The sequence below is a fragment of the Strix uralensis genome, chromosome 8 (assembly GCF_047716275.1).
Source record: "Strix uralensis isolate ZFMK-TIS-50842 chromosome 8, bStrUra1, whole genome shotgun sequence".
Classification (NCBI taxonomy): domain Eukaryota; kingdom Metazoa; phylum Chordata; class Aves; order Strigiformes; family Strigidae; genus Strix; species Strix uralensis.
In genome coordinates, this window is record NC_133979.1 from 3,626,173 (window position 1) to 3,649,009 (window position 22,837).

The 22,837-nt window shown below is 41.2% G+C and overlaps 1 protein-coding gene across 3 annotated transcripts in view; it reads right to left on the reverse strand.

Annotated features, from left to right (window-relative positions):
• The window catches only part of PATJ (PATJ crumbs cell polarity complex component), a 160,522-nt gene that overhangs the window by 4,340 nt on the left and 133,345 nt on the right, over nucleotides 1–22,837 (reverse strand). For all 3 annotated transcript variants that reach the window (XM_074875879.1, XM_074875878.1, XM_074875880.1), the window contains exons 35-44: nucleotides 17,076–17,159; nucleotides 14,890–15,083; nucleotides 12,930–13,077; nucleotides 11,672–11,758; nucleotides 8,666–8,783; nucleotides 7,130–7,170; nucleotides 6,719–6,841; nucleotides 5,518–5,622; nucleotides 1,940–2,040; nucleotides 173–296 (exon numbers count right to left, since the gene is read on the reverse strand). In XM_074875879.1, coding sequence (XP_074731980.1) covers nucleotides 173–296; nucleotides 1,940–2,040; nucleotides 5,518–5,622; nucleotides 6,719–6,841; nucleotides 7,130–7,170; nucleotides 8,666–8,783; nucleotides 11,672–11,758; nucleotides 12,930–13,077; nucleotides 14,890–15,083; nucleotides 17,076–17,159 — 1,125 coding nt within the window. The remainder of the gene's footprint in view (nucleotides 1–172; nucleotides 297–1,939; nucleotides 2,041–5,517; nucleotides 5,623–6,718; nucleotides 6,842–7,129; nucleotides 7,171–8,665; nucleotides 8,784–11,671; nucleotides 11,759–12,929; nucleotides 13,078–14,889; nucleotides 15,084–17,075; nucleotides 17,160–22,837) is intronic.

The following is a 22,837-nucleotide window of genomic DNA, read 5'->3' on the forward strand; positions in this document are numbered from 1 at the left end:
TAATGTGAAATATAAACTGAGAAGCCAGCTGTGAGTTCTGGGTCCACTTACTCACATCAATGTACTTAGACAGTACATTTTGCTTTCTACTACATAATATATTATCCAAGCCAAATCTTAAGGTTTATTTTTAAAGATAATACAGAAAAAGGGAAAAAACAAAACAAAATACCTTGGCAAATATAGTCTTGACATAAATGGGCAGGTCTCCATGGGGACTTCCATACCCCCCTACAATACTAAATCCCAGTCCATCAGAGCCTTTCTCCAGAGCAATAATCTTAGGGTGAGGTGCTCTGAAAACACAATAAATATCACTTAGAACAGCAATGTCTGTCTCTGGGGACTTTATGCAGAAGGAACGCTTACAGAGATGTTTATCTATCAAGAAGTTTTTCATACAGTCACAAACTCTTGCCCTTGCGCTGAAACACACTCCTGCATGGCCCGGAGTTCAAACGCTGTTCTGTGTACTGCAGCTCCTCACTTTGAAAATACTTATTTTCCATAAGAACTCAACAAGAGCACTTATCTCTGATGCAGAATTGAGATGCCCCCCATCTGCAGTCACTGCACGTACATAAAGGACAGTTTGCTTTCTTACCGGCCAAGCTGCCATCTTTAGTCTGCATAAGTGGCAACTGCAACAATTTCCTTACAGCATAATTTTATTTTATGACTTCAGAGGAATGAGTCTAATAGACAGGGTGCAGCCAGGAACACCTGTGTTTATAGTCTCAGCTCTACTGCAGGCTCTTTGGGCTGTTTTCTAACAACTTATATTTGACCTACATCCCTGTGCCTCATAATTCCATGGAGCCCCTCACCCAGTGTATCTCTTAGACCCTGAACTGCTCTTCAGGGGCTTTTATTGTCTACATTGAGCAGAGGAAGATTTTTGGTGGAATTTAGACCACTCATAGCTAAAAAACAAAAGCTGTTTGGCATTTTCCACCTATATAAAGGTGCAGCCTCTGATAACTAATAACTAGCCATTTCTTCAGGACAGAACAAATGCATATGCCTACCTAATTCTGCTTCATATTTTCACATTCAAATTTCCTTACTATTTTGATATGAGAAGAGAATACAAATCCTTTTGTGAAGTAAGCAATTCTTCTTTGAGAGCAGCAATAAAACCAGTATCTCACATTGTAAGACTAGAGAATGCAGGGTAGTTTAACTTTTATACTTAAAAACCCCTGAGGTAGGGCAGCAACTTGCATCTCAGCTTCTTAAAATAAATATAATGAATCAAAGAATGAAAATGAAAAACATAATGAAGCTAATAAACCAAAATGAAGATCAAATGAATTTCAAAATGGTAACTGGAATGCTATAAGCTGCCCTAAAACGCACACGATGGAGAATGATGCATGGTCATGGGAGGGCTAGATCTCTTAACTTCCATCACCATACAGAAGTGCTGTAAGTAGAAAATTTTTTAATCAGATTTTTTTGAATTGTAAAATTAAAAAGATTGAAAAGACAAAGAAAGTTCTGGGACATGTTTTGAAACATTTGTCTCTCATACCAGACTTTTTAACACCTCTTGCCTTAGTCTGCCAATGACAAATTATTTCCAATTGCTATGACCATAACTCCTTTTAGGCAAGGAAGTCAACAGACAAGGGCAGAACTAACATGTCAGCATAAGACATTAGAAAAGAGAGACTTTTTTTTTTTTTTTTTTTTTAAAAAAACGTCCAGAACTAATGCTTGGAAACAATTTTGTGCTTATTTACTCAAGCAATTTCTGTCATCAGGTGAAGATGGACACAAGTCCGTAATCAGCTTGGAGAAGGTCACAGTTTTCATTTTAAAGGTGATGGAAAATTAGAGAGAAAAGCAATGGGAGAGACCTCCTTCACCACTCGGCTTTTCCCTTGCATGGTGCACAGAAATCCACGTCAGCTGTGCAGACTAAGTACAGACTTACTCGGGATCTTCAGAAGGATGCTCAGAAGAGTTAAGGTTGCATCCCGCAGACATGCTCTCCAGCTGGGTAGCAATGGCACTGATGTTGGTATCAGCCACAACCTAAACAGAAGGATGCAATGAAATACTATGTGTGTCCACTTAATACCAAAGACATCTTGGCTAATTATGTAGAAAATAGCCCATACATTAGGGAAAACCAATTGTTGATGGTTTTTTTTAATGCAAATTTCAAATACAAGTCCTACTCTCTTAAATTTCCTACTAATGAGAACTAAATGAGAACTGTCAATGTTAGGTTAATGGTTGGACTATGTGATCTTCAAGGTCTTTTCCAACCTAGATGATTCTGTAATTCAATACTTTCAAATAACAGAGTTAACAGTAGCCACCTTTCTGGGGGTTAAATGCAAACTTTGCTCTGAATCTTTCTCTTGCCTTGACATGATTATCACTCAGATGCTGAGCAGAGGGGAACAGTCTTTCTGGATAATCCAGAAAAAGACGTTACTTTGTCAAGGAAATAGGTGTCCAGGATTGGGCTTGAAAGCAAAGGTCTCCCAAAGAGAGCACCTTAGCCTTTAACAAAGTACAGAGATCCATGGGGCTGTTGGGCAAAGGCCCTGAAATACCTCACACTGCTTTGTTTGCTGAGCAGGGAAGAAGTTAATCCTTGGTTTCAACTTTTCTGCAATTTCCAGCATGAATCCAACAAACTGGATTCTTAAACTTGCCAATTCTGGCTCCTTTATTATTCTGAAACCATCATGAATTACCACCACACGATAATTAGTGATATTTTGACAGGTTGTGGGGCAGCAGACTTGCTCAGGCTTTTTAAAGCAACCGTATCAATGTTGTGCAGGTCAGGTACAAAGCCAGCTATGGCCATACTGAGGAAACAGTTACTTGCACGCCAAAGTCTGGGGTTTGCTGTTCACACGGGTTTAGCTCATAAGGATAAAAGCTTGCAGCTTGAAGGCCCAGTGGGATTTATCAAACACAAAGTGTCAATGGCCACTCTAGCCTTTTTTTTTAACCTTCCATTGCACACTGATCTTCTGTTCTTTGCTTTTTCTGGAAAAAGTTTGAGGAAACCACTATGAAGTGTTTTGGATTTTAAGTATTTACAGCTGAAAGGACATCAATTTCCTAACAACTACATGCTGTGGTTACCCCCTAATTCCATCTCCTTGTGATGAAATACTCTTCTCTGCTTGACATTTACTATACAGCACAGGAGTTCAGCGGGAAATACCCAGTAAATATATTTTCAATATTTCCTCTAGCTATCTATGGCCTTATTTTATCAAAATTAACAGGTACTTCCTCCACTCCATGCTGTGAACATGGCTTAAGGGAAACGCACCTTTTCGAAATAAAAAAATCCATTATATAAATCCCCCGTTTTAAATGAATGCTCACAATTCTTCCACAACAATATTTCCCTCTTTCTAATCACTTGAAGCCAAGAGGGTGGTAGCATTTTCGAGGAAGGAAGATTAGTTCTCATGCAAATTTTGCATCCCTGGACTCAGGTTCTCAGATGCCCTAAATGAAGGGGTCCAGCAGACAAGATAGCTGCACCTGGCTCAGCTAGTAAAGACACCGTTAAGTTTTCCTTCCCGTTGCAGTAGGGGAAAGAGTGCCAGCCAGCATTTGTCATATTTTGTTGTTAAATAAAACGAGGGCAAAATAAATCTATATTCAAAAAATCTTCAGCTGGTAGTAAGAACGTATCAGAGTTCAACAACCTTGTAAAAAAGCTTCCCCTTATCTCATTACTACACCTGCAGAAAAGAAATTAAATTAAACCAAAGCATCAAAACAGCCGAAAGGGATGATTGTTCCCCTGAGACCCTAATCTCCCATTTGCAAACAGCATTTGCAAACTCCTTTACCATCCTTCCCAGGACGTACTGATAATAAGCCTTTCCACACCACTGAACGCAATTATCTGACCTTTCAAAGCAGTTTGCCATGAAGTGGTGTAACCTGATAATAAATAGAATTACTTAATGACACATCAGTCATGATTATCACAGCGATAGGATTATTCCATTTAGATTGTTTTAATAAAAAAAGCAATCCGGTGATTGAGGAGTACCTGTGGTTAGCATGTAAGGTAACCACATCACCATGCTTATGGTAGGGCTTCAACACTACTCCCTGCTGGTATTAAAATATAACATCCCACCTTCACATAACAGATTTTTAATAGAGAAAAATAGACGATTCTAACAGAATAAACCTGTATCATCTGTAAAAAGTACTATGCCCATTTTAAGCCAGACAGCAAAAATGCAGAAGAACAACCATCATCTGACAAACCCAAAGACATTTCTAGAAGAACCTCTTTGTTTATGCGAGCGACCAACTGACAGCGTGCTTCATCAGGAATATTTTTAAATACATGATGAGGTGGAATACGCTCTATTACAGCTTCCAAGATTAGCAATTTTGGGTTCTACAGCAAGCTTTCATTTTCTATTCAGGGAATACTGTTGACATGAAAAGTGAAATTACTCAACGTTAGTAACAATATGATAACTATAATTTAACAGAAAATCCTCAGCTGGTGTATATCTGTGTATTTCCTTTGACTTCAATGGAACTACACAAATACACCATCTGCTCTGGAACTGGCTCATCACTTACCAGGTCAGCAGTTCATGGACAGACAAAACAAAGAATAAGCAAGTCTAAAACTAAGTTTATTATAATTTAATTTCCTTTTTTTTTTCCCCCTCTTCCCCCCCATTTCTTATAGTCACATTTGTGTTGTAAAGCAAGGAAGAAGCTTGCAAAAATCTCTCAAGATGTGTTCCAATCCAATATGCTTGATGATGAAGAAAATTAGAGTAGATTTTAGTGGTACGTCTTAAGCTTGTTTTCTAATTGTTACAATAATTCTGCAAATGAGAAGTATTTTGAATTCTCTCTGGCAAGTATTTTTTCCATTTCTTTGTGTAAACATAAAAATAAAGATGAATATACTGGCAAGCAGCAATTAGAACCAAAGTGGCAGTACATGTCTTCCTTTTAGCTAGCATATAAATGCAGCAGTGATAACACTGTTTTCTCTCTGGAGTGTTATTATTCATTACCTGTAGAATAATCAATTCTAGGCAGCACTGTCTTAATGATGATGCTATCATTTTTACTAAATGCTGCTAGCATTTCTTTCTTCTCCCCCTTTCAAGAACAAGGAAATTAAGACTGTGGGCAGTTTGGTCACAGTCTAGTTACAGGCATGCGCACATACACACACACGTAATTTCTTGTTCCTAGTTAACTTCAGATTACAAAAAAACCTTGGAAGCTTGTTGATTTATCACGTGTAGCAACAAGTTATTTTGTTCTCTTTGTTATGCTTTTATATAATCATGCTCACAGCCTGTATGAATGGCAATAAAGAATTTTTGAATGAAAATTATTTCTTGCTTTCATTCTGTGTAATTCCCATCAGCAAGCACCCTGCAATTCTGTGATGCCTTGTGCCAGTGATGCTTAGGGTTTTTTTTCCTGAATGCCATTTATCTACCCTCATGCAGCTGCATGTTCAATTTATCACCATACCTGCAGGATAATGCTCCCATAAGCATTCTTTAGTAGATTAACCGCATCTGCATGAGACAGCCCATCCAAAGGTTGCCCATTAATACTGACAATCCGATCTCCAACCTAAAAGTACAACAGTAATGGAAAATTACTAGCATTAAGGAAAATTAAAATTAAGAATACTTAAAATTCCTTGTGAACTTGGCACCGCACAGTCATGCTTCTCTTTTGCAGGATCCCTTTTGTGAGAATTCTGCATTGCTAGTGATCATTTACCATTCTTCAGAGCAAGTACAATACAGATTTTTAAAAAATAACAATGCGATCAGAGAAACAAAGATGGGTTGTATTTGACTATTTCCATTTGCAAGCAGAGAGAGTGAGATTTTCACTGCTGTCCTCCCATCCAGAAAGGATTCATTCATGTCTGTATATGCAGACAAGTTCATATTCTTACAGACTACGTATGCACATGCTGAATGCAGTATAGGAAAGCAGGCACTTTTGATATTAACCTAATTAACCCAGATGATTTCTTCTTCTTATACATAAAAATGATCTTGACCCTGGCACTTAGTGCTATCATGTAATTCTATTAGAGACATGGCATCAATGTAGCAGCATGTACTAATGAATCTCGTGGGCCAAAGCAATCTTGTGTATCTGCATAATAAGTTCAATACTAATGAATCCTTGAAACTCTCTCCAAAATTGGAAGTGTTCACTACGGTCATTCCTGGAAACCCACATATCCTGTGGGTCTGATTTAAGTGCCTTATTTTGGCATTTCTTTATAAGGGCCTTAAGATCAAACAATGAACTTGCAATTTGGTTTCTACCTGGTTTGAGCTCTAAATGATGCCCAGACTGCTGTCCCCAAAAGGCCTGTGGTTTCCAGAGAGCCTGCTGCTGCCCTCCCTGGGTCTGGATGAACATACACATTCAATGATGACTGCAAATGCATTTATGTTCTTTCTCTTAACGTCACTTTTCTAATGTGGGCAACAATTGCCATTATCCCAAGATGCAATATAATAAAAGGGAAGAGAAGTTCAGGTTTGGTTTTTTTTGTTTGTTTGCTTTGTTTTTATATAAAAAGAGGCAGAGTAGTCTACGAGAGGTTACCAAAGTGATGGCATATACAGAAGTGCTTGAGGCTCCTTCTCTGTGGGACACATGGCAGATGAAATAGGAAATATTGAGGACCCCTTGTACTCACTCTGAGTCTTTGGGTACGTGCAGCCACACCACTGGCTTGAATCATAGCAATGAAGATGGGAATATCTCCTAATGGACTTCCCTTCCCTCCTGCTATACTGATACCAAGTGCATCATTTGGTCCCTAAAACAAAGCAAAACAAAACAACATTTGCAACTGGAGCAACTTGTAGAGGTCAATGTTCAGGGTACAGCAATAACTGATTCATTTGATTTATGGAACAGGGAGAAAATGTATAGGTTTGACAGACACACGCATGCTCACACATGCAGGTCCCATTACACAGGCAGACATCCGACAACCTATTGCAAACATAAATAATGCAATTTTACTTCTGAGAAATGCTACAAAAATTAACAACTTCAGTTAAAGGTGTCAGCTTTTTGAATTGATAGAAAATAACTCACTGACCCTTGTTATCTCCACAGTCCTTGGGCCCATATCTGCTCCTACTAATAAAGAAACAAACAATTAGCTTCTGTAATTAAGAGATAATATAATTAAGAGATAACACTGTCAGGTGACAATGGTCCCTTGCTGCCTAGTCAGAGTTATCACTGAGCAGAAGCGGAGCCTTCCTGTGCCAAACCAGGCAGTGCTGTTCACGTGAGGAGGACGGGATTTCTGTTTCACCCAGAGATGAATACGGATGTAATCACTCCGGCTGACGGATGCCACCGTGACGCCCATTGTGGCACAGACGCTGCTCACCACAATCTACTGAATAGCAGCACTCTGCCGGCCTGAAGAAAAGCCCTATTGTGCATTTCACTCAATTAAAGATTGGCTTATTATTCATAAATCACAGTGTCCCTACCACAAAGGGTAGGGCACAAGGCTGGTCTGTGACTGTTGAGGTTCCTTTGATTTCCTCTTCTAATTTGTGCTGTATTAGTAAATAATAGACAACCAGGATGTCTGGCTGGCATGAATCTAGGCATAGGACATTTAAAACTACTCAAAATATTAACAACAACAAAAAAAAGGAAAAAAAAAAAAGAAGGGACCCATCAAAGGAGTCATTTGAACTAGGACTAAACAGCCTAACAAACTGATGGTGTAGTCAGGTCCTGGGCTCTGCTGTACCCACCCCTAATTCTATCACCTTTAATTAAACTATTTTAAGAACCTTTTAAAAGGCAGGCAGAATTAGTCTCTTTCAAAAGTTAACGATCCTTAATAACACGTATCAGTATTTCTCAGCGCCACGCACGTGTGCTTGTGCAGATATCTGCTATGAGTACCCAGGGCAGGATTGCCAAGGTGCTGCAAGGTCTGCGGCAGCGGGAAACACAGCCCCGGGGACGCCAAATCAGGGCATGCAGACATGTACTCTCAGTGCTGCAGGGCCCTTCAAAATGGCACAAGGAAAGCTGCCCAGAAAGCCACATGCCTCCTCCAGTGCATGCAAGCTGGCAGAAAAAACGTCTTCTGCTTCTGCCCACGGTCAGACGCGAGCAAAGGTTACCAACCTGATGCAGGTCAGAGCACACGAATGCGCAGGCTCTCCCCAAGCTACGGCAGGTTGTAGATTTAGCACTTGCTAAATCTGCAAATTGCAAACTGGGCATTGTGACTTTCTCATTACAAAACACCCCTTTATACATTCAAGAGCAACAAAGATATAAATGAAGTGGTGGCAGCTTTATTCCCTGAGAAAACTGTTTCTAATGCGAGAACCTTGCCTGTGCTAAGCCTCTGACAAGGGCGTCGGGGAATAGCAGGGCACAGGAATTCTGCACTTAAAATAGAGGAGCCATTACTCTACTAGTAGACGTAAAAATAATGTCATCTGCTGGAAAGTGTTTGGGTCTTTATAACATCAGTGGTACGTCTTCTGGGAGGCTGAGCAGGAAAACCAGATCCAAGTATTCAGTTTTGCTTTTAAAGCAGCACAAATATGAAGCAAATAACACACAGCTATTCTGACAGCCACCCAGATTATACCTGAGTTTCTCTGAGACACATCTGCTGAAGATCTTTTCGTGCTGACAAAATTCTGTAAGGTAGAGAGGACTGGAGCAAGCGCAGGGTGGAAGTGGCTGTGGACACTCTGTTGGCTCGCCTGAAGTTAAAAATAGATCAAAACCTGTGAGTCAAACTCAAATGTTAACTTTAAACCAGTTCCCACAGCATACGGGCGCAGCTGTGCTCTGTGCCAACCAGACTGGAAATACCACATTGGCCACGCAAGTGCGAACCCCTCCAACTTCATTTCCAAAGGGGGAACCTACCCAAATCTGTCCCAGAGTTGTGGGCACACCCACAGAGCTGCTCACAGTACGACACAACTGCACTTCACTCCCTTACCTGATGTTGTTCAGGTCTGCCCTAGAGGCCATAAGGAAGTAGGATTAACCCCCTCCTTCGCTTATTCTCAGCGTGTCTCTGAACTTGAGGAGAAGGGGAGATGAACCCGAGAAGGAGGGGAGATGATGGTTGCTGCTGAAGCTTGTGGGCATCCCACGATGCACCCTGCAGGCACCTCACCCTACAACGGGTGTGCATGAGGCACCCAGCAGGGCATGTAACAGCTCCTCTCACACAAGCTGGGGATAACACTGACACCCATCTCGTTACACAGCAGTAATCTACAGGCTTTGCTCTTTTAGCTGAATATATTGTCCAATTGAAAGTTCCTGTAATCGACCCTGCTTCTTTGGCCAAGAACCTACTCTTATTTCCAGAGTAACATCCCAGGTGCAGGACGAGACGCTGGTCTACTACAGCTGACAAAAGGGAGAGCCTCCCAAGATAGCTGTTTGTGCATGGTACCAATTCTTGGCCATCCATTTCCAGCCCTCCTTCTCCCTATCTCCACATGTGACTTTATCTTCAGACTCTGCCTCTCGAGGAAACATCGTTATCAATTTAGGAAGTGCATCTGAACAACAGGTTTCACCGAGGGCCAGACCTTTTCAACTAAGCTGCCTTACAGAAAACAAAAATCTGGTCTATACTTCTCCATCCACAGCAGAGCTTTCTCCCTCTAAATGCATTAGTGGGTGAATCAAAAGCTCTGGCAGCATTTATCTGAACTGACCAGTGTGCAGCTGTCAGTGACGAACAACAGGCAGAGCACAATTCCCACCTCTAGTTGCCAATTCATGGGTCAGTTAACGTAATTTGCAATGCGCGTGAAAGAAATCACTGTCCTGCCCCACAAGACTTAGATTTCTACCCTTAAAGGTATGCAATGGATCAAGAAAAAAGCCAAGTGAGGACAAAAGTTCTGGATGCTCTTGGCCAGCAGCTTCGAAAACATCGCTCGCAGTTGTGCAAATCATTCAAGCTGATTTGCTGTATTATCTGCCAATATCTTTATAACTCTTGGAACGGTTTTGCTAAGAAACATTTATTCAGTTTTCAAAATCACCAGGTCACTTAGGAGCAGTGAAGTGAAGACTCTCAAATGACTCTGCATTAAGAACAGCAATTAAGATTTCTTGTATTGAAAGAAATACAGAAATTACCAGGTTTCTGCAAAAGCCTCTTATGCTATGAAGAAAGGGGGATGACATTGTGACGTTGTTTGATCTGATTTTCTACCTAGAATCACGTTAGATACTATGGCATTTTGCTTCCCTTTCAGCTATGAGTTTTACACAGTAAAACTAGGTGGGTAATTTTTAACCATCACTTTTTGATTACACTGCTCTTGCTTAAGCTAGTTGTTGATACAATGACCAAAAACCAGTAATACCCAAGACCACTGTCTCTACTTACTGCAATCAGTATCATTTCCCTCTGTTATTTCATTTCTCCTTGCCTGCTGCATGCAGTGCAGATGTTTCTCCAATGACATTTAGTCATTATTTTTAAAGCTGGGCTTAGTCCAGCTGTTCCCACATGGCTGCGGGCTCTTTAGCCCCTTCCTCACACCTCACCACACAGACAGCAGGCTGGATCACTGCTGGCCTTTAGAAAGTTAAGAAATCACACCACATGACTGATTTTGGCACTGTTTTGGGGTTGTTCACGCACGATATCAAGGACAAGCCTCCCCTCTTACTGACCTCCTTAAAAGCATTCCTGTTTTAACTTACAGCCCTCCTAAGCCTCCTATGGCTCCTCCTTTCCATTTCCAAAGCCAAGCCCTTCTTTTAGCACTTGTGGTGGCTGGGCTGGGTCCCACCAGTGTGCAGCCTCTCCTGCCTGCTCGCACATCAGTGTGAGAGGGCAACGTCCCCCAAACAATGTCCCCCAGGTCCCTGACAGCTACCCCTGGGCAGAGAAGGGGCAAAACACTCCATAGCAATAGCACAGCTTGTCTCTCTTGGGGACATTGACAACTTAAATATAATGGCAAAGCAGTCAGTCTTTGGAAGGAAAATCCATTAAAAAAAGTTTTCTAAGTCATCTTGCCTTGTTTTTCTCCCTTGCAATACTCGGACTTTAATACGAACTGTATCAGTGTCTGAGCTGATTGGGGGTGCAGGGAGAGGGGAAAAGCCCTGCACTGATTGAAAAACGAATTGTTGTCCTCGCTTCAGGTAAAAAGCAACTGAAGCAGGAAATTGCTCTGTGTTTTCTTTGAGAGCAAAGCAGCTCTCATGTGGTTCTGCCATAAGATAGGCAAAGATACAGTTCAGTTTCATTAACTCATTTTGATTGACAAAACAGCTGCAGAAATTACATTCAGCACTTTTTGTAGGTCAAAAAAACATTTCTGGGCACCATCATTTGGGAAACATATTACATATTTTCAGTGTGTCTCAGGAAGACACTCCTTAAACCAAAAAATACATTAACTAGCTCTTCTACTTAATCAGTGTTTCAGTGTGATAGTTACTTTGCAGTTCAGTACAGAAAATTATTGTGATAAAGTATTTTGTTCCACATCCTCAGCAGTAAGTGTCTATGGAAGGACTGAGCCTCACGTGCAACCCTGTGCACTGTCCCGGTGCCCTGCTCTTCACAGCTCCATTTTAGACACATGAATTTGTCACTAACCTGACTGTTCTGGGATGTTTTCCGTGATGATAGCCACGATCCAGCTCTCAATCTCCCAAGCTCAAGATGCACTAGGCCTTGGGCACACTTGGAAAAAAACCACAATGTACAGCATTTAAGTAGACGTATAATATTTCATGCTCTCCTGGAGAGAATTATGTTTATATTCAGCACCACAACTTTATGAAGAAAACCACAAGGAATGCTCAAAACGTTAACATTTGTATTTAGACAATACAAAAAGTGCCTGTCCCTGGATTTAGGTTTATCCTGAAGGTCTATCCTGGTTGCTGAAGTCAGTATGAATCTTCCTACTGGCAAATTGTAGATGGCCAATTACTCAATAAAAATAAACAAAAGGTCCCCAACTCTTTAACAGATGTTTGCCACAAACTATACTCATAATAAACACTTCAGAGGAAAAATGCTGCAGAAAAGGGTGAATTTAACACATATGTATTCAACTTAATAATATACCCTCATATCACCAATTTCCAATTCTTATATAGGTAAAGTTTTGGCCAGGTACCAACCTTGAATGGAAAAAGCAAGGAAATAATTAGCCTTTCCCTTCAAGAATGAAAGAAATCACATGCAGAAACACTAGTGGTGATGGCAGGGAAAAAGCCCTTGTCTCCAGATGCAGTTTTGAATAGAAATGGGTCTGCAGCATCGCTCCCACTCGTCCTTTCATCCTTGGTACAGGCTGTTGGGCCCAGGAGCTGTACAGAGGAGCTAATGTCAGGCACTCGCAGCCAGGCCATCCCCTGCCCTCTCCTCTGGCTCAAGCAGCCACACGATTTTTATAATGGAAAAAAGCAAATTGTCTCAGACTGTACAACTTCAGAGTATAAAATCACTCCCGTAAGATGGAAAGCTGTGCAGAAACAGATTTAAGCTGCCATTTTATAGCTGCAGGTTAAGTACAGCAAAGCCAAAGGCATTTTATTTCATTTCTGATTTGCATGCCTCTCAAGTTTCCAAATATTTTTCTAACGTATGAAATATACAGTTGCATTTTCAAATAAATGCCTAAATACTACATGTGCCTTTGTTTTCCCACTTCATATCATCTCACTTCTAAATATACATGGAGAAGTGATTTTAAATGAATATCCTAAAGTTATTTCAGATGAAATTCCTGTCTTGGTAATCAGTTCAAGCTGTCCTGTGTATGTGTAAATAGCACTTCAGGATAATTACCTTGCATAGTGTCAGTAACTGCAATTCAATATCTTAAAATGTATTACGTACTCACCTTAAGTATAGTGGCAACAGTCTCTTGTGAGGCATTTCTCATATCCTCTCCATTTACAGACAAAATCTGATCTCCTTGAATTAATCTTCCATCTAGGTCTGCAGCTCCTCCTTTAACAATGTCAGAGATAAACACTCCACTTCCATTTCTAACAATGCAAGAAGCATATGGCTAATTACACAATCCAATATTCTTTGGGATACCAATTTAGATTACTTGCATTTAAGAGACATTAAAAGAAACCTGTGAGCAGAGGAAGAACTAGTTTTACACCCCATTCAACTGTTTGAGTATAAAAAATCCACAAGTTTTAAAACCAAGGCATGTTCGGCTATATTTAATGCTGTCTTTCCCCTTGAACCACTAGTTCTGCCTGCATGATCCATAAAGATTCATGAAAAATACCACTTGTATGAGTAAAGCCAAGGATCGGTCTAAGATGGAGTTAAACTATCTCCTGATGTGCCTGATATGAATTATGCAGCCTCAGATTTTTTTTTTTTTCTCCTATATTCCCCCTAAAGGTTCAGCTCAGTTTCTTTTCTAGAAGCCTGGAGGCCCCCAACAGAAGAACAGGGAGAAGTCTGCAGAAAAGACTTTTATAGTTTGCACATGAGTTATGCGGCAGAAAATCCAGCTCTGTGGCTGTCTGCCTGCAGCGGGCAGCGAGGCTTATGAGAGCAGCAGGCCCGGCAGATGAGGGGAATGTATTTATTTATTTATCAGGTCCAGCCTCCTCGCAGGGGAGCCCCCTCCCAGAGGCTGCATACCCCTCTGCGCTGGCCCCAGCTCCTGGGGCTCACTATGGTGCGAGCTGATGCCAGCTGCAATGCCAAGATTTGGCATTTGGTATCCTTCACCTTGAAGGACACAACACTTCAGAACCGGAATTATACCTGGGTATCATTTAATCGAGTTTAGAAGTTGGGCTACCTCTAAGGTGGAAATCTCCACAAGCGAAGCACTTAGCAATAGTACAGAAAGTTTTGCACTGAAGCAAACGTGGGAGGGCTGGTGACTGCGATTACCATCTGTAGGGTAATTTACATAAGCTAAATTAATTACCCAACCTGCAATCTGCTCACAACACCTGGGTTAAACGTCGCCACTCTTGTAAAAAACTGCTGCGGAAACTTTACTGACCATACGCAGTCAGGATAATGACACGATGATTTGTAATTGAGAAAATAAATTTTTGTTGGCAATACAGAAGAGGAACCATACGACTCTTACGCACCAACACTGAACAAGTGCTCGCCAGTGTCATGCTGTAAATCTCTTCTAGCAAACAAAGATTAAATCTATCAGTGCTCTGGTTTGAATGATCTAATAGCAATGGTTTAGGAATACATCAATAAAAAGTCACATTTTATTAAGCAGCTGTTACCTACCACCGTATCTCAGATTTTGCTCTGTGCTCACAGAACACGGTCTACGGTGTTGTACAGTCCCTTGGATACTGTTCAGGGTTTGGGTCTAACTCAGCCTCTTCTCTTCCACTGACATCAGTCCCTTGGAACCTGAGTAGGAGCTAGATCTAACTCACAAATCCTTTTTCAAAGGCATATCCTGGTATTTGGAAACAGGAAGGTTTCTCCCCCAGTTTGAAATCAGAAAAGCCATGGTTAGAGCCTCCAAGCTACGCTGAAGCCACCAGACCAGTGAGCTCCTGATTCTGCCCGTGCCCCCTTGGCCGCCCTCACTCCGAGCGGGACGCCCGCGCTGTGCCGCTCGCCGGGAACTCTCCTGGGCAGCAGCAGCCTTTGGTCTGTCCTCCTTCTGACAGAGGAGCCACGACCACAGCCCCATGGCATCCTTGAAGATATTTAGATACAAATCTCTGCTCCTCACACAGTTTTTCCTTTCTTTTATATTCCATTTAATGGCTACAGTTGTTCATACATCAAAAAGCAAAATAGTTCTCATTTGAAGCGCAGTCCGATCAGAGAGATGCTCTTACCGTTTTCCAGCTATGCTGAGCCCTAGTCCTCGGCCCGTTTTCTTTTGTATATCTACATAGAAAATCTCTAAGTTTTCTTCATCTTTGTAATGTGCTTCATCTCTATAAACAACCAACTGCACCTTATGGGGCGTCTGTCTCAGCGCAGTGATAGCTTCTTCGTGGCTGGCATTCCGCAGATCGATCCCGTTCACCTGAAATAATCAGTGTTTTCTTTCCAAATGACATGTATAAATGATCTTTTCATCACACCCTACCCTTGTGTGACAGGACAAATTTGTCAAATTGACACCCTTTGGCACTCTAATTTAGTGCTCCTATTTCCAGAGGGCCGAGCTCCTGGATCTCCTACTGAGCGCAAGTTTGGTGCTTTGTGCCACTGCCTGGAGTAAATCACGATAATCAAAACATTTTGGCTTCTAAGTTCTGTGGGTGTTCTTCTCCGCTTTTTAAATGCTGGAACCTCAAACAATGCTTCTTTCTTACGACTAGACAAAGTGGGATGTGTTCCTTTGAGCTTCCTCTATCTCTTACTGCTCAGATTCCTTCTCCCCCGGCTTCACAACACTGCCGAGCCGAAGACAGAAGGAATAAGAAACATTAGCAAATGCCAATGGCAAAGCTCAGGCAGGACATATTAAATGGTTATTTTTCTTTGTTCCAATAGATGGCACACAAGACCGCTCCTGGAGCACTCAATTACACTTCTCTTACGATAACCTGAAAATGTTTGAGCATTTTAGTAATATCAGATAGAACAAGAAGTTCTGACTGAATGCTGAAGTATTAAAAAAACCCACTGCAACTTGAAACTTAATCTCCTAATTTTGCCAGGCCTGATCCACAGATAGCCTTTAAGGTGTTTGCCAATATGCTGTTGACAAAATCATCTTTTATTTCTTAATACCAAAAAATATCAGTGCTTAAATATTTCTGAAGTCTCTTTAGGAAGTAGCATGAACTGTAACTGAATAACAATACAATGGTAATCCACTTACACAACATAATAAGTTTTAAGGCAATGAAAATATTTCTCAGTATTTCCAAATATGCAAAGTTATAATCATACTTAATTTTACGTTAAGATAATTAAGCCTAATCTATAGTAATTATATTATTTTGTACTAATTCTGCACTGATTTATTTATATACTGCATCGGTATTCTTTTCTCAACACAGGCATCTACATGTGCTTTATCATACTAATCTGAAACTAATTCAGAGTCATCTTTTTGATTCATTAGTACAGCTTTTATAAGCTGAAATAATAACAATATTATGGCACACAAACATTAGCACTTTCCTGTTTGGCCAGAGAAGAATTAATTAACCTTCCCCATTTTTATCCCCTAATTATTGTGCTCTGTTAATACACAGTTATTTATAAAACGAAAACAACATTCAGCCTTAACGCTAAAAAAAATATTTTCAATGCAAGAGCTGTAAAGACAACTCCCCAAGTACCCCTCGCTATTTTTCTAACCCTACACACCAAAGCCTTAATGGCCATGCTGGGAATTTGTCCTGATCTGACAGCGAGACACTGCAAGCAGCTGCGCTGAACCCCTGCCTGACGCAAGTTTCATTTGCAGGCCAACACTTCTTTCTTAACCCTTTCCCTCCTCAATTTCCATGCTTGTCTGCGAGAAAAACACTACATTTATTCACAGAAATAATTCTGTGCGTTCGGCGGTTTTATGAAGCGTGGCCTGAAGGAGCCAGTGGCTCCCCCAGCCACGCCGCAGGCGGGCACTGCGAGTTTTTCAGCAGGGATGCTGGCAGCGACGCCGCGGCCACCCTCGCCTCCTCGCCCGGTGTTTGCCCAGCTCAGCACTGGGGTTGCAGGCAGCCCAGAGATACCAGAGTGGCGGCGGTAGCTCAGGCTTCCGAATGAAAGATTAAACAGATGAATAATACTGAGCTATTGGACATGACAGCTGAACTATGTAATTCGAGAACTGCCTTGCTCGATTAAATTTAATATATTCTCAATTTGTACCTTCAGTTTATATGAATACATAAGGAAATATGAATTTGTCAGGAGGTTCTTAGTGACAGAAAAGAAGCTTCAGGTATGGATCCTACTCCATGATCTCTCTTTCCCCTACAAGAAACCTACACTGCATCGACCACAAGTATATACGGCAAAGATACAAGCGAGCAGGTACATTGAGAGACTCATTTACCTCCAGAATTTGATCGCCGGCCCAAAGCCTGCCATCTCGGGCTGCTGCCCCTTCTTCATAAACTTCATGGATCACTATGGCGTCCTGTGGGAACAAGGGGGTGGCGTGAGTCCTCCCTCCCAAACACTCACAAACTGGCAGCCGTGACCCACCCCACAGGCCACTGCGCTGCAGTAAAAAGGCACAGCACTCCATGTCAGGATGAGCAAGACTGTAACACAGATTTATGTACTTTTTTTTAATATTTTGGGATAAGAAAATTACTGCCATAATCAAAATACAGATAGCTAGGGAAAAGGTAAAACGGATTTTGTTCACCACTTCAGGGTAGTCTTGTCTAGAGCTTCTTAGGCTTCCATCACTTTTATACATTGGCATCAGCAGTATGTGAACTCAGTGTGAACCATTGTATTAATATCGTCTACTTTTTATGATATTATTTAAAACCAGATTCTTTGGAGCTATGAATATTTTTAGGGACTTGGCATAGATCTCAGCTTTAAGCAAGAACTGAATGCCTTGTGGTAAATAGCGCTGGTTAAATCTGTAAGAAATGAAATCCAGAAGAAACGAACAATGGCAAATGTTAGTTTATTACTGAGGTTGGAAAATGTAGGCAGTGGCAGATGTAGCTTCAGGGAAGGTTTCAGTGATTTAATCTTATTGCCAGCAATAGATGTCCCCAAAGAAAAAGCATTACAAAGAACATACTGTTCTCTTGCTGGTGCTTTCCCTTTGCATTGTTCTGGTTTGTTTCTTTTTTTTTTTTTTTTTTTTCCTGAAACAAATAGGTGAACATCCTGCTACAGTGCTTCAGCTGCGGTCCTGACAGCTAGCAGAATGGGACACTTCACTGTGCAAAACGTGCTCCTCTCTCCAACGTCAACAGCAAACACCTAGCCTCGGAACAGAACCCTAAAATGGCTCTGAATTAATAGGCAGTGATTTTCAATTAGATAACGTAGGCATTGGATAACCCGTTCTCAGACAAATATACCCTCCAAAAATGCTACGGTTGTGAAGTTCTTTCACCAGTTTGACGTACAAGTCAAAGAGACTTTCCGCGGCGTTTGTAACAAAAGGCGGCGAGGTTAGCAGCATGCGAGCCCCGCTGTGCACCGCCTTCCTGGAGCAGGAGCAGGAAATAGCTGCTGGGGTAGAACAAAGTACCTTCGTGTTTTGAAAACACAGTTAGATACTACATCTCTCATCACCGAGTTAACTCCCCCCGTGTTGCCTTGCGATCCTTTCCCAGCACACATGGTGCATGTTGAACAGAAAGAAAACTCAAATGCCCTTAAGCTAATGCTCAGATCAAGACAACATTGAGAGCATTATTCTCTTTCATTCCCACTACACCTTATTTAGTGATACGGACTTGTATCTACAACCGCTCCGCTGCTGCTGGAGCACAGCACCACTGCCACAAGCTTCCTCTTTGATACATATACACCAGTCACTGAAAATAGCGTGAAGGATTCTAATCACAATTGGATTACAGCTGATACAAGCGCCCCAGATGGGGAGAAAAGATTTCAATCTACATAAATGAAGGCAAAAAACTATGAGCTGTGTACCAAGGTAATTAAGAAAATCAACAGAACAGTTTGATTTAAAAAAAAATTTTTTATATATATATATATACGCACACTACTGGCAACTGCAGGGTTTTCTTGAAAATAACTGAGGCAGCTATTACCAGCGGAACTGAGTCACACACGCACGTCCATCTCGGCAGCGTTGCCAAAATCCTCCGCTACATGCTTTAGATCTTCTTTCAGTTATGGGGTTTTGCTTGTTGCAGGTTTTTGTTTGGTTGATTTGTTTGGTTTTTTTTTTTTTTTTTTCTCAGTTACCTTTGTTTTAAAAATGATCATGTAACTCTAAGTCAACACAAGAGACTTTTGCCTGGGTGAAAGCCAGGAGGGTGACAGTGATGTATATTTTTTCACCTGAGGCTGATCACGGGTAACTGTGAGAAAAAGCTGAGTCTGTGGTTTAGAACTTCCATAGCACTCTTCACTTTTACTTTTTTTAAACAAAGGAAGGCATTTAGAAGTGGCCAATGAGATAATACAAAATATCAACCAGCTTGTTAAGACAGCATCATTCAACAAGGACACACTAGGACAGTGGACAAACACAAGGTTTGGTAGAAAAATGGCTATGTGGCCATGTAACAGCAGACTGGGCACGTACACAAGAGGCTCAAATCAAACACTTTCGGACTGTATTGAATCTGGTATTTCCTAACCTCTGAGCAAGGAGCTTTCAATCACATTTCTTTGTTTTCCATCTGTGGTTGCTTTAAAAATGGTCAACAAACTGGAGTTACCAGCTTTTCCCAGTACTGCATTACGAAATGTAAAACTGCACATACCTAAAGCTCAGATTCAGGAACCACCGAATGTTATCAGTTTGAACAATCTGCATCATCTATTTGTAAAGGCAACAATTCAGCATTACACTGAGGTTCCTGCATGTGTTAGGAGCCAGACCTAGAACTAAAAATACATATGGCATGAAAAGGTACATTCCTGTTTGGTCTGTGCCTACCCCAAAGAAGGAAACATCTCACTGACCTGCCAAAGCACTGTTTTTCCTAACTAGTTTTTTTTGAAGTAGTGTATTTGAATCAGGCTTATCAAATCAATTAAAAACAGAATGAAGCAACGTGTCCACAATTTACCGTAAAGATGTTTAAATAATCCATAAGCATAAATATGAGAGTCGTTCCTTCCTTAGCTTATAAACTATGATAAACAGACATCTTTCCTCTGATACTTCTGGGATCAGCTCAGAGTACATTTAACCCACAAGTAATCTTTTTCCATTGGACCTAGTGGGATCTGGATAAAACCCTTGTTAGTTTTGATCATCCATGATAAATCACTAAAAACAAACTACTGATGTTACTGAACATTTTTAATTATATCCTTATTTTAAAGACGTTTATGCAGTAACGAGATGTAACGTCACACTCCAACCATCTAAGAAGCCCTAATCTGTATTGACTGTATTGGCACGTTATGGATTTAAGCTGTAACTCCGCTCTCAGTACCTCAGAAAAAAAATAGGATCTATCATGACTAAAACAATACAAAGCATTTATTTAAAGGATGGATTTTGGGTATTGAACATCTGCCACTCCTGCTCACTAGCTTCAAATTCAGTTGTGTGCTTGGTATCTCTAGAAGTCAAGGCCTAAATAGTTCAAAATACATCAATCAGTAGAGTGGGAGGGAGAGTTTATGAATTCATGGTGGCTCTGGACAGATTTTCACTCCCATCCCTCCCCATCTCCTTTCACTACCAGTTTCATATAGATTATGGCACTCCATGATATAGCTTGGCAGAGTCACAAAAACTGTTTGTGCAGAAGGGGGAAATAAAAACACTCTCATATCAAGAACACAGTTGTTTAAAGAAAGATATCCAGCTGCTGAAAGCACGTACTTCTTATCATAAGGTTTACAAATCCATTCAACAAACTGGAGCTTTAATCTTTGTATATTTTGACAAAGAATAGTCTGGGACCATTGCACAAATCGGGAATTAATGCAAAGTTGAACCATTTCTTGTATGGAACGGAAGGATGCAGAATACAAGCTAGGGCATATAAACAGCGTTTTTCTACGCTAAACAAAGTCCATGCTTGCAGGTGTAAACTTAGACTATCCAACCGCGAAAAGTCTGAAAGATAAAGTAGAAGGGAATTTGTCTGCTGCTACTCTGGTTGCCATCCTGGGCTGAATAATACTTATATTGAAGGCTACTGAAGGGCCTGCAGTCCTTGAAGTGAAGCTGAATGCACTGAAACTATCTATATCACACGGCTAAAAAAAAAAAAATCACCTACAAGCCAGAACAGTTCCCAAACATGGCAAGAGCACACCTGCTTTGTATGTGATGTGCACCAAACCTGTTAAGAAGCAGTAACACTTACCAAACCTGCCACACAGTATATGAGAGGGTATTTTGTAAAGTTCCGATTTGATCTGTGGGACAGCTACCCCCCTCACCCTCGCTTTACCAGCAGAATACCACTGGGATTGCACAGTCTTCTTGAGCAAAGGGAAGGCACACGAGTGACAGCTCTCACACTGACTCCAACAAAATGAGGTTTTTGGCTGTGGAAAAAAAAGGCAGACAAGTAGAAGAGTTCATGGGGCCTCTTGGCGGACACCTTGAGGAACAAGGTTGGTGCAGAGCGAATGACTACTGAAGGGTGAGGGCAAGACAACCTTACAGAAATTAGCACTCCATCTGAGAATCACTTACGGAAAATATAACTTGTAAAACGGGCACAGCCGTTATCTACATAGCATTGCCTTCTACCTGAGGGAGGGGAATAGCCCTGAACTCTCGGGGAATTGGATCTCAACTCTCCTCCAGGCTATGGATATTTTTTCTGCTTGATTTATAACAACTTCAGAGAGCCAGTAGGGGAAGAATATCACACTCACCCATCAGCAGAGAGCATAAAATAGAAATGCTAATGTTAAGAATTAAATTCAGTAAGAGTGACAGCTTAATCTTTGTATCTTAAATGTCAAGAACTGGTATGGCAGAGACCCCAGGCAATGGCCACATAGCATCGTCTTGATTGAGCCTTTGGGAGAAAGGTAGTAAAGTCAGCTTCCTATTCAGGAAAATCACTGACCAAGCAAACCTTAAAGGCCTGCAGGACCATAAACAGTGGTGAGAAAGTCTCACAAGCTGTCTGGCTTTAGGCTTGGACTGCTCACATGTTTTCTGCAAGTTTATAGCTTCTGAGGCAGTCTCTCTAGCGTTTCTTTTCTTCTATGCAGCTGTTCTTCAGAAGGACAAGCAGCAGCTTTCAACGCAGGTGCTCTTTGCCACTGAAAATCAGCCCCCAGACTGTCATTTGCAAATGCTGTGAGTAGAGGGCAAAGGAGTAAAAGGACACAAGATGTGAAGGAGGCTCAAACATTAAGTATCATGGATATTTTGATGAAGTTCTATCACGTGGTAAAAGGTGGATCAGTACGCAAGAGGGGAGATTTCAAAAGAGATGGAGCAGAGAAATCCCCACATACCTGGTGTTGGCTGGATTTGAATAGGAAAAGTGTCTGAATTTTGGTAAAGAGGCTTCTTGCATAGTACTGAACAGTCCTTAACTACCGCGGATCATTCACAACAGGCTATTTCGTTAACTGAGCTAATATTAATTTTGCTTTGAGTGTATCTTTGCTGCGCTGTTTCAGTCTGCGAGATTCAGCCATTATTTTGATAGAATCAAGGGCGCTTCACAGAAGTAAGGTGAACCACTACACACTGAGGACTGCAATTATCATCAGCACAGAATGACATTGCATAAGGTATTCAGTAAAAAATGAGTCGTTCGAAAAATCCCAGACCATATTTTCCAAGATGTGCATTTTAAGGCAGTAATCGTTAGACTAAAACTCCCCAAAACAGTCCTGAGAGTAGAAAACAGATCCATAGCTCTGCCCTCTAGCTACAAGGCTACCTCTGCCACCAGAGCATCGCCAGCCATTTTTCCTGCACCAAGGGCACATTATACGGGGAAAAGGTGCCCGTCTCCCAGAACAGACGCTTCTGAGCACACACAGGCAACAATGCTGAAAGTCCAGGTCAGAACAGAGACATCAGATTTTTGGGAACCTACATGGCTGGGCAGTGCTAGAAAGCAGGTACCTTTCTAGCAGGACAAACAGTTGGAATTACATGAATTTTACGTGCTTATCTCAGTTTGGTCTGTAGTTTGGTGAACGAAT